The 12756-nt window shown below is 33.4% G+C and overlaps 1 protein-coding gene across 12 annotated transcripts in view; it reads right to left on the minus strand.

The window, feature by feature from the left end:
• Positions 1-12756, minus strand: part of BBS9 (Bardet-Biedl syndrome 9) — a 454270-nt gene that overhangs the window by 308403 nt on the left and 133111 nt on the right. For all 12 annotated transcript variants that reach the window (XM_086692905.1, XM_086692893.1, XM_086692922.1 and 9 more), the window contains 2 exons: positions 11289-11472; positions 10503-10632 (listed from right to left, as the gene is read on the minus strand). In XM_086692905.1, coding sequence (XP_086549031.1) covers positions 10503-10632; positions 11289-11472 — 314 coding nt within the window. The remainder of the gene's footprint in view (positions 1-10502; positions 10633-11288; positions 11473-12756) is intronic.

A 12756-nucleotide genomic window follows, 5' to 3' on the forward strand; every position in this document is an offset into this window, starting at 1 on the left:
GAGGAGGCTGTGTTTTACATTATTACATAAAAAAATAAAATGATAATGAGAACATGAGACCAAGCAAAAGACTTCTAATTTTCATAAGGAGAGTTTTTCTGAGGGTTATAACCCCCACTGACAAATAACAACAAAGACATGGCTTTTTAATTTATTGACAAGATGAGTGCAAGTCTTTTCCATGTGAATAAAACACTTATCAAAGTAGCAATACTGAAGTTCATACAACTAGCATACCATATCACAGGCAATATGTCGGCCATGGCTTAGCCACATGGCTAATAAGGACATTACAAGCACAATTCTTGTTCAAGCAGCACGAAATCCAATCAATATAAAACCTAGAGATAACCTCATTAAAGCTTTGACCTCACACAATGGAAATACATGCATGCAAGTAATGGTAACCATCAAAAGTAATGCAATTCATTTTACTCCAAAAATTTTTCAATACAACTGGCATAAACAACTTATCCACTTCATGGTTAGTGAGGTATTAACAGCAAGAGGAAGAAAAAATAGCAAATATAATCAATTCTGTTCTTCTGTTCCCCACAACTCCTTATATTTGTTAAGTAACAATTTGTTATGTTGCATTAGCAGGCCCACCAGGCCCCAAGTGAAGCCCCCATTTTCTGGTTGGGGGTTCTCTTATCCTATTCAACATTTCTGGCTAAAAACCCAATTATAACCATATGCCACTTAAGTTACAATGGGTTTCTTTAAAACTGATTTGTCACTGTTAATACAGAAAAGAAAATATTTTTTGACTTCCCAAATAGAAGGAAAATGCAAAACAAAACAAAATAAAAAATGAACAAACAAAAAATAGGGGAAGAAGATGGACTTCTCAGGAAAAAAATAATCATGAAAACACTGAAATTCAGTATTTTAAAACAGTAAAATGAGCTAAATAAACTTAATTTAATTACAAAGCCAAAAGCATCAGTTACAACCAAAACACAAGTTTCTAAAAACCACCAAAGGAATATAAATACTACACTACGATAGGGAGATGAGAAAGTTAGGAAAATAATAATATTAATATTAAACCCACTATGTCAAATTTCGTGAAAGGATACAAATTCTTTCATTGAACAAGAATTCCGCTATAATGAACACTGCACAAAGTAAGACCAATATTAACTGGGAAGGGAGGATAGTGGGGTATCTAATTACTAAAGATGGTAATATTTTCTGTGTAAACTCAAGAGTTCAGCCACCATTCAAGGATCACATCTGTCCAAAAAGGCTGACATTTTATTTTAATTTTTTTTTCAAAATAACAAAACACTATACTGTGTAATGTCTAGCTTGAACAGAATTATTTTTGGAAATTAAAAGGCACTTAGAATGGGGGGGAGCCAATTTCTCCAAAAGAGTTCCTAAATTCAGTACTATTCCAATCCATTTCCCAAATAGATTTTTCTGTGCAATTGAATAATATGATCCAAAGGCTCTCCTGAAATATTCAATTCAATATAGCAACAGCCTTCAGTGCAAGCTTTCCAATACCTAACTAAAATAACCAAGCAAGAACTGAAAAGAGACAAAGACACCAACACAAAAGTCATTGGAAGAAGGCAGAAAGGTGGGAAGAGAGAGAGAAAAACAACCCCATAAATTATAAATCCAGAACCCAAAAGAAATTTAGACTGGTTACCAGGTAGATGAAGCCAAGGGTATTATTTTAGCTCATGCCACACGCCAGCTTCATTTTATAAAGACCATGTGAACAAAGAGAGGAAGATGTTTCTTCTTCCCTAATCCCCATCCCTGACTCAGTCTGGTTCAGAAACCCAGGTTCTACGTGAACAATAAAACTATGCAGGTATCTTTTACTACTCAAATCTGACCTATGATGGAAGTAATATACTTTAACCCTACTCACCTGAACCTTTCCCACCTTTACCACTGCCCTTGACCCCCCCTATACTACCTATCCACATCCATATAGGGGTAACAAATTCTATAAAACAATTGGCCACATAAGGGACAGATATTAGTAGTAGTACTTAATATGCTCAGAGATAGAGTCCTCAAATAAACACTATCAACATGTTTCAAAATAAGACATACCGGGTACAAGGGCATCATGGAAATTGTAGCCTGTTGTGTACTACTATGGGTACTCATGACAAAGGTGCAGGAGGTATGAGGCATGAGAAGTAGAAAGATATTGTCTCAGTAGACTAAAAAAATCTCCAATGGTAGACACTGAAAAGAACAAAACTAATGCTGTGGAAACTCAAACCAATGATTAAGAACACAAAATACAGACACTGTACTAGAAAACAGGAAATAAAATGACGCAGAAATGAAAATTATCAGGAAGAAGATAGCATATATTAGGAACAGAAAATAGCCAACCAAAAGATATTAATATCCCTGAATAAAGAATACATCAAACAGAACTGAAAGAATAATCAAAGATAAAACATAAGGAAGCTTTCTTTAACTGCTAAACAAATGGTTTAAACAAACTAAATTCACTACATTCCCAACTAAATCAAGAAAAACAATATCAGACAAATATATAGTGGCAAATGTGACATTTACAGAGAAAAATGATAAACATTCTATAAGCCGTCAGACATAAAGAACTAGTTACTCTTAACAGAACAAAAATCAAATTTGTCCAAAAATCAATCCTCTCCCCAGCAACAATAAACATTAACTGATAAAGAAATAACTTCCAGGGGCGCCCGGGTGGCTCAGTTGGTTAAGCATCTAACTTCACCTCAGGTCATGATCTGACAGTCTGTGAGTTCGAGCCCTGCGTTGGGCTCTGTGCTGACAGCTCAGAGCCTGGAGCCTGCTTCAGAGTCTGTGTCTCCCTCTCCCTCTGCCCTTCCCCGCTCATGCTCTCTCTCTGTCTCAAAAATAAGCAAAAACATTAAAAATTTTTTTTAAAAAAAGAAATAACTTCCAGTCAAAAACAATATAGCAGAACTCCTCAAAACTGACAAAAAACATCAGAAAGTATGACAATAACAACCACTCACCCCCTACACACAAAAAGGGAAAGCGGAACAAGGAAATAACTATAATCACAATTAACAAACTTTGAGACGCATCTATTCTGCCAAACATTTCAAATTGTGGGCCAAAATAACAAGGCTGCAAGAGCTGGCATATGCTCCTCAGACCTCAAGCAGAATGGTCAGATCCTATACTAGCATGATAGGATCCAAAGCCATAGGTGGGATGCAGGAGATGCAACATCAAAAAAACGCAGTGTAAATAAAAGATGCGTTTATCTATCAGTTCGTTTCTTAACCAATGAAGATCACAAAACAACCAGCAGCCACTAATTCTTAGCACCAAGGGCCTGTGACTGAGGATCTAGGGGGACTTCTGTTAGATTGACCAACCTCTTAAACCCTAAAAGCTGAGTGAAATGGGTCACTAGGGTAAAGGAAAAAATAAATGCAGTGAGAAGGTAAAAAAGACTCAGGTGGTCTGAGCTCATTAGTCTCTCCCCTCTTTCCCACATGATTCTTCAGCAAATGACTATCACCCTTTTTAAAATGAGTAACAATGGGGTGCCTAGGTGGTTCAGTCAGTTGAGCATCTGACTCTTGGTTTTGGCTCAAGCCATGATCCCAGGAGCATGGGACTGAGCCTCATGCTGCTGAGGGTGGAGCCCGCTTAAGATTCTCTCTCCCTCTGCCCTTCTCCCTGACTCGCACTATCTCCATTTAAAAAAAAAAAAAAAAGTAATAATTGTAGAGTAATTAACAGAGGACCTATGTATAGAAATTGCAAATAAAGTAAAAGAGGTGAAACAAAGAGATGAAGAAAATAGGAACATAAGCAAAAGGCAGAAAATATCCATACCAAGAACTTCCTAAGAAAACAAAAGGAGAAATCAAATAGCACTGTATCAATGAATTATCAACATAATTTTTTCATTTGAAAAGATCAAACAAAAGCTATAGGGATGAAGGCCACATTAAAAGTAGTAATAAGATAAAATAAAATAAAAACAAACTCAAGAACATGATAGACAGACATGGAAAAAAATCACAAAAATCAAAATGGAAAGAAAGTAATATACAAATAATTAACGAGGAGATGCTAGATTTGGAAGACAAGGTAGAGCTAACATTTATAACACTGATATTAAGGAAACTAAACTAGTAGAGCAGAACCAATATTCAAAGTTACAATGGAATAATATATTCCTGAAATGAATAAAAACATGAATCTACCAAAGCTCACCTTGTCCCAGAACAATATTAATGCAACATTAATCAACTGTCAATAATGCTAGTCAATTTTACGGTCCTTTAAGGATTAAAAAATATATAAGCTAGACATGAGCATCTAGACAGAAAAAGTATTCATTCAATAAGAAGTTTTAAAAATATATTTAAGTCAGCCTCAGGCCTTTCCACAGCAACTGTCAACACCAAATGGAATGTCCAAATTTCTGAGGGAAGCTAAGATAATCTTCAAGTATAACAGCAATAAACAACTCTCAAGAATGCAGGAAGACTTAGAGGCTTTCCTCAAGACTGCTGAATGATTAAATTCAACCAACCAAGAAGTGAATCAAGATAATTCAGGAACAGTAAAAGAAATAAAGAAAGAAACAAAGAAAAAACACTGACAGTAAGCTTTTTTAGAGACATGGATAAGATGAAAGGACTGTGAAAATTGTGATTACTAAAACATACGCAACTGTTTTAAACTTTGACAAAATGAACAATAATAGTATACCAACAATAACCAATTTTGGCAAAAAGAGAGGAATAAGAAGTACACTATTAAGTATGCTGCTTTCCTTGTCTTTGATAACAGGGAGTCAAAGCACACTGCCAAACATTGAAATGCAGCTTGAAAAAAAACTGAAACTGTCTGTTGTAACAAATCACAAACATAAACTTATTACTTTAAACAAACAAAATAATAATAACCTTTTATTTTTTTTCTATTCTTTAGTAGGGTCTTTTAGAAACTAAAATATATTGTTGTGAATAAACATTTACATGAAATTCACTTATTCCTTCCATTTCATCTATTCCTTTTGTCTGTTAGAATTATATATATACACACACACACACACACACACATATATATGTGTATATATATGTGTGTGTGTGTGTGTGTGTATTTATATATATAATTAAATAATGAAATAAATATATGTTTAAAAAACAGATTATTCTGGGGGCATCTGGCTGGCTAAGTTGGTAGAGCTCACGACTCCTGATCTCAGGGTCATGAGTTCCACTCCTACATTGTGCACAGAGCTTACTTTTTTAAAAGTACGAATAAAATAAGTAAAAACTTAAAAAAAATTATTCTGCTTTGGAAATTTTATTTTATGCCTAAATATGCATATGTGTAGACAAAAATATCAGCTTCATGTTTAATAGGTGCTAACACATGTTAATTCTAGGTGGTAATATTGAGATAACTTTGGTGGCAGAGTTAGTTTATTTTTCTGGTTTTTTACTTGCACTTTCAAATAGTTCTTGAGTTTTAAATAGTTCAGTTCTATGCTTTTTATAAAAAAATCACAAGATTATTCTTTTGTACAAAAGTTCTTTTTAAAAAAATAAAGGAAAAAAAAAAAAAAATAAAAAAAAAAAAAAATAAAAAAATAAAGGACTTTTGGGATGAGCACTGGGTGTTGTATGGAAACCAATTTGACAATAAATTTCATATATTAAAAAAATAAATTAAATAAATAAGTAAATAATAAATGTAAAAAAATTTTTAAAAATTTTTAAACAATCAAAAAATAATAAAAAAAATTAAAAAATAAAGGAGCAACATCAATAAAGTTTGAGGGGGAAATGTGACAATACATTTTTACCATGCAATATTAACACCCTACACCATTAGTTTAGTATTAAATTAGCATATTAAGAGATGAAGTGAAATTAATAAATTTTAAAAATTGCAATTTGTAATATAAAAAGATTTACAACCTTTAATAGATATAGAAAAATAACAAAAATTAGTATAGGTCTAGATAAAAAGTGAATACAAATGTGAAAACATTCTCCAAAAAAGCACTAGAATAGTTTAACAATAATTTATAGCTAAAACCTTATGTTACTGTAGCAAAGAACAAACAGTAACAAAGTGTGTGTGGGTGTGTGGGTGTGTAGGGCGATATGTGTGAGAACAAGCTCACGTTTACACCCAGGCCTGTGCGTGGAGCTGGTACAGACAGCAGGGTGGGGGATAGGAAAGGAGAAAGAAACTGTATTAAATCCCTTGCCTATCACAGGGAGAAAGATTCATTTTGTTCTTGGATTATGGCAAAACTGAAAAGTCGACACTAATAGAAATAAAGAAAAGAGATACATATGTGTATACACTATCCAATACGTGGGATATCCAAGTACAGAGAACTCTAACTCACATAGAGATGGAGGGCAAAGGAAATACTATTAAAACTACAACATACCATAAAAGAAAAATGGCCACGTATATGGATTATAACAATTATAAATGGGTCAGTTAAAGGGCAATGGTCTTCAGTATGGGTTAAAAAAATCCAATGAAATTCTGTGTATATGAGACACATCCAAGATAAAATTATAGATTAAAGAAAAGCACAGACCATGGCATACCAGTAATGAATAGCAAACTGTACTTAAAGTAAATAAAACAAAACCAAAACAAAGAAATATTAAATGAGAACACAAAGAAGGTCAATTTTATATTGATAAATTTTTTTAACTCACCAAAAAAGTAAAATATCATAAACACAAGGCAAATTCACTGAACTAGACTATATAAATCAAAATGCTTAGATATTCAACAAAAAGAAAAATATGGAAATGAAAGACTAACATTCCATTCCTGAACTGCAACAGATTAATAGGGGAAAATATCAAAAAGAATGCCGAAGCTCTAAAATCATAATTTATGCTTTACCATAATTCCAGGAATATTTACAAATTTTATGTGTACTATTAAGCCACAAAGGAAATCCTTAAAAATACAACAGAGTAAAAAGTGTATACATAGGTCCACGTTCCCTTTCTACACAGCACACAAAAAGAGAAATGACAAAGTAACAGTAAAAGTTAAACTTAAAAAAAAGTCACTGAAATTTGAAAACTCTTCCAATAAATCTGTTTTCAAAAAATAATAGCCTTCCATCTAGGACTCTCAATTGTTTCATATTTTTAAGAAAAGGAACTTCCATTGAAAGCTCTTATAAGGTGTTTTTAGCCATTCCTCCCCCTGACATGCACAAATCACAGATTTTTTTTACAAGTTTACCAAGTATATACTATATATTTAGCTTTGGGGCTGATGATTCAGTGTGATATGCAAAAGCAGAAAGGGTCCCCCACATTAAAGGAGTGCGTAACTGAGTTGAGGAGTTAGCAAAATCAAACAGCAGTCACCAAAATAATGTAAATATTATAGAAATTCAGAGAAAGAGGAGACCAAAGCAGGGAGGGAAGTCTTCTTTATGTGACTTCAGGTAGGACTCAGAGATAAAAGAGACTGGAGAATCCAGAGAAGAAATGGGGAAAACATTCTAGTAAAGAATACTACAACCATGAAGGTTAAAGAATGAAACAGTTAAATACTGACAATTACAATAAGTTACTATAATAGATACAGCCTAGGAAGAAATACACTCAAATACTAGACCAAACTGTTTATGCTAAAAAATGAACTGCAATAAGATTTTAAGGCACAATGGCTGTGGTTGCCAGCTAAAGTTTGGAAAGATTCTCATCACTTTGAACATTCATTCAAATAGACTTCAACTTTGAGGTATATTTCATATCTCTCGAGAGAGTAACATTACCGATAAATAATGATCTTTATTTGCCATTTGGGAGACTGACCACAGCAGAGGTAAGATACTGGCCAGGCTTCCACAGCTACTTCATGCAATGAGAGGAAAACAGTTAATAGTAGAGAATTTGAAGAACATTATAACATGCACACATGTCACTATATTCTAATTTCACATTCCCATAGTCTAATCCACAAAAATTAAAATAATTAAACCAAAGGAACTCTCTCTAATCAAGAATGTCATTGAAAGAAGGAAACAGATTCAGAATCGGTTTATAATAAACAAGGTAGAGAAGACTTGGGCTGCCAAGTAGATGGGAGTGGGAGGAAATAAAGCATCTTAGTTTCTGAGCAAAATGCTGTTATTAAGTATAATTGCATCAACTTGATTCAAATCCAGTATTTCTTATTCATTGAAAAGAAACATATTAAAATAGCAGCAATTTCCTTTACAAATAAACACACTCAGCCAAGGAAGCTTCCACCAAAAAGTTTAACTCTAAATGTAATAAAAAGCAGAAGCAAAATTATTTCACTGCTTCTAATTTCAAATAATAACTTCTAAACATAAATATGCTAGAGCTAAGTCAGTAAGAATCACTTTTAAAATTCTAATAAAAATTATACTGAAACTCTTTCGAACAGTCTAACTATATACTTTAATGCTAAACTACAGAAAAATAAGAAAAATCTTCCAACAAATAATTAAAAGTTATTGCTATAAATTAACTGTAGAAATCATTAATGCAAATATTTGCATTTAATTATTTATAATCCTGATCCTGAAAAAGCTATGAGATAGAGGAAGTTTCACTCACTAATACCTAAGTTTAGATGTGACAGACTACTTCTGAATAGAAACATCTTGATGCACATTATGGAAATCTGGTTTTTCACTGCTAATAATTTCAGTTATTTCTGGACCCTTGATTTATAAAAGATGCATCTGGACATCTGAACTATAAATTAACCATAAATATCTGCTGAGAAACATTATCTTTGAGCTTCTGAGTATAGGGACGCTTGAAATAGGCATGTCTCAGTAAATCATGTATGTGTAAAAGAAGTATTTCAACTAAATAGTCTCAATAGGTCTTTCTATCCATCACCTCCTATGCCCCACATACACACAAAAACCACAATGACTTCTTAGTATTTAAAACTGAAGGGCATGGGGATTATAAGCCAAGATGAGCCACATACCCACCAGTGTAGATCTGTCTTCTTGCACCTGAGCTGTCACTTGGGAAGCCAAAGAGAACAGCTCTTGGATGGATATATGGACTGCTGCAAGAATGACTCTCCCAGAAGAGAAATACTTGACGTTGCCCTGCTGGCAAGATGTTTTTCCTGTTCTAAATCCTCCTAAGTAAATCTGATTTAAAATGTCTGGGAGTCTAAGTGTTAGGTTGAACTTAAAAGACTATCTGGTAGACGTTGTAAAAGCCAATCTCAAATTTTAAATTTTTCTTCAGATACAAAATAACCATAATTTGTGTTAAGTATGATGATATTTTCTCATAAAACATGAGAAAGCAACTTCTTTTTAAAATATTTGATGTTTTAAAAACACTGTTTCCATTTTCCCAATATTCAGGCTTTAGATTAACCATTATTACAAGTATGAATACCCTTCATTGAGCTTCAACAATATTATACATCCAGTATCTTAATTCGTGGGCATTAGGCATTCTGATTAGATACGATAGGTGCCATTGAAGAACTCTACATATGGTTTTTAAATGTTCAATCAAATGATCTAAATAAGTAGAACTGAATAGATCTAGGGAATCTATAAAGCTTTATAGAAAGTTGTGTTTCTAGAGGCACCTGGCTGACTCAGTCAGTGGAGCACGCGACTCTTGCTCCCAGGGCCGTGAGGTCCAGCCCCACATTGGGTATAAAGATTATATAAGGGTAAAACCTTAAAAAAAAAAAAAAAAAAAAAAAGAGTTGTGTTTCTACATATTCACTGAGATTTTCAATTCCTAAACATAATCCGAGATGCTAAAAGTCTGTCAGGCTCTTGCCTTTTATACTGACAACCTAGAAAAATTACACACTTATGTCTCATTTCTCTCCTTTTGATAAATTTTGTAAATTTAGGACATGTGTTTTATCTTTCATTTTAAATGCATACTGGCCCAATTTATAATCTAAACTGTCTTAAACACAATCAGCAATTCTGCACCACTTGACATAATAAGGTCTGAAACAAGTTTCCATGTGTAGTACTCTCAGTCTAACGATAAATGCTCTCTAAATGGGACCCATCACATGCTTGAAGAAATCCTTTTCTATTTTAAAGAAAATAATCTATCAGGTAAACCATTTTCTTTAAATCTTTAATTTACAAATGATGTCTTCCTAGAGATACTAAATAAAAATGATTGAGGCAATTAAGGAGTGCACTTGTTGTAATGAGCACTGCGTGATGTATGGAATTGTCAAATCACTATATTGTACCCCTGAAACTAATATAACTGTGTGTTAACTGCATGGGAATTAAAATAACATAAAATGATTGATGGTGCTAAGACTTTTTTACATCCTTTTCCAATACAAGTTATATTTTAAATTTATTTCTATTGTTGACATTCACACTACAATGTCAATTGTCATTCTTCAGTAAAATCACTTGCTATTATTTCATAAAACTTCTACAGAATTCCTTGACTAAGATCAAAAAAAAAAAAAAAAAACATTAAATCACTTACTGTAAACAGCCCACTCTTACTGCTACAGGAATGTGGGGAAGCTGAGTGGCCCACTTCAGTGTCACATCCTGATAAATATGTAACATGTGATTATGGTTTCCAATCAAAGTATTTATTGTTCCTTCAGAAACTGTATGTTGAAGACAGAAAAGAAGATAATAAGAAAACAGTTATCTGCAACGGTATATTAAATCACTTTTAAGGGATTTAGTATACAAATTAATTCTAATGTCTTGATGTTAATGCCTAAAGTAAAAAAGCATTTATTTTAGTAACACATTAGTTTTTAACTTCAAGCACGAATATCAAAAATTACACAATGATTTTACAGACTTGGGAACTAGAAGTAGATAGTAGCCAACACTTTTGCATTTTATCTAGAAAGTATGAATTTCATTAATATTTAACACCTTTAAGCTAATGATTTACCGAGCATTAGCCACAGATAAGTCATTCTATTGGACATTACTATATGCTTCATTCTGCTTTTAAGAGTCTGGTGTTCTTTTGGAAACATCTTGAACAGCCACATTTTGGAAAGCATAAATGTATATCTGAGGCCAATTCTCCAAGTCATTCTGTACAAAGTAAAATGACTGACAAAACCAAATGTGTGCTTTATATCAAACCTCTATTCAAACTCTGAAGTTAAAATTTCCATTACATGTTCTGTATAAAACTATTTTCCTAGATGTTTAAAATATATGCGTGTGAATTAGGCTTTTTCTGATGTATATCACTAGCCTTGACATATGGAAAAGATAAAAGAAAAATACTTCTACACACCTGAGCAATATGGGAGAAAACAACTTGGGCTACAATCAAGTTTCTTCATGAATCGAATCTGTCCGTTATCCTTAAGGCAAAAAAAGTTTCTCTCACCAAGAACAAAAACAGAAGATGCTGACTGATTGAAAGAGACAATACATATATCAAGGGCTTGCTCTCCAATATTTAGAGTCCAATCCACCTACAAAGAAAAGGCTAAAATCAATTTAGTTGCTAAAAACAAAGCATTTCAGTTACTTTCATATCAATACAATTAAGAAATTGCTTCGCAACAAAGCAGACAGAAAGATTGGCTAGTCTTCCCTTTTTTTTTTTTTTTTGCGATAACCGTATTTCTGATATTTTATATACTCTAATAGGTTTTGTCCCATCTTTTGCCAGATGATATAAGCTATTCAGTGGTTCAAAAATACTCATATAAATTTGGGAAGTGGGGCAGGGAAAAAAAAGACTCACAAAAATTTAACCAAAGAGGTATAAGATGTGTAAAACAAAACTTGGGGCACCTGGGTGGCTCAGTCGGTAAAGCATCCAACTTCGGCTCGGGTCATGATCTTGTGGTTCATGGGTTTGAGCCCCACGTCAGGCTCTGTGCTGACAGCTCAGAGCCTGGAGCCTGCTTTAGAATGTGTGGCTCCCCATCTCTCTGCCCCTCTCCTTCTGGTGCTCTCTCTTTGTCTCTCAATAATAAATAAATGTTAAAAAAAATAAAAAGATGTGTAAAACAAAAACTGCAAAAAACTGATAAAAGAAATTGAAAAACAAATAAATGGAAAGATATGCCATGTTCATCAATTAGAAGAATTACTATTATTAAAATGCCCATACTACCCTACCCAAAATGATATACAGATTCAAATCCCTATCAAAATCCCAATGGTATTTTTCAACAAAATAGAAAAAAAAAATCCTAAAATTCATACAGAACCACAAAAGACTCCAAATAGCCAAAGCAATCTTGAGCAAAAAGAACAAAGCTGGAAGCATCAAATTTATTAAATTACCTGATTTTCAAATACACTACAAAGCTATACTTAACAAAATAGCACCGTGCTGGCATTTAAAAAAAAAAAAAAAATCTAGACCAATGCAACAGAACAGAGCCCAGAAATAAATGCATTTACAATGAATTGATCTTCAACAAAGGTATCAAGAGCACATACTAAGGACAGTCTCTTTAATAACTGGTGTTGCGGTGGGGGAGGGGCACCTGGAGTGGGTGGCTCACTCGGTTGAAGATCTGACTCTTGATCTCTGCTCAGGTCATGATCTCATGGCTCATGAATCTGAGCTGCACATTGGGCTTGCTGCTGTCAGCTTGTCAGTGCAGTGCCAGCTTCAGATCCTCTGTCTCCCTCTGTCTACTCCTCCCTAGCTTGTGCTCTCCCAAAAATAAATAAATACTTTTTTTAAAAAATGGTATTGGGAAAACTTGATATTCACATGCAGAGGAATGAAATTGAAC

The sequence above is a fragment of the Puma concolor genome, chromosome A2 (genome assembly GCF_028749965.1).
Source record: "Puma concolor isolate L17-30 chromosome A2, mPumCon1.1.hap2, whole genome shotgun sequence".
Taxonomy (NCBI): Eukaryota; Metazoa; Chordata; class Mammalia; order Carnivora; family Felidae; genus Puma; species Puma concolor.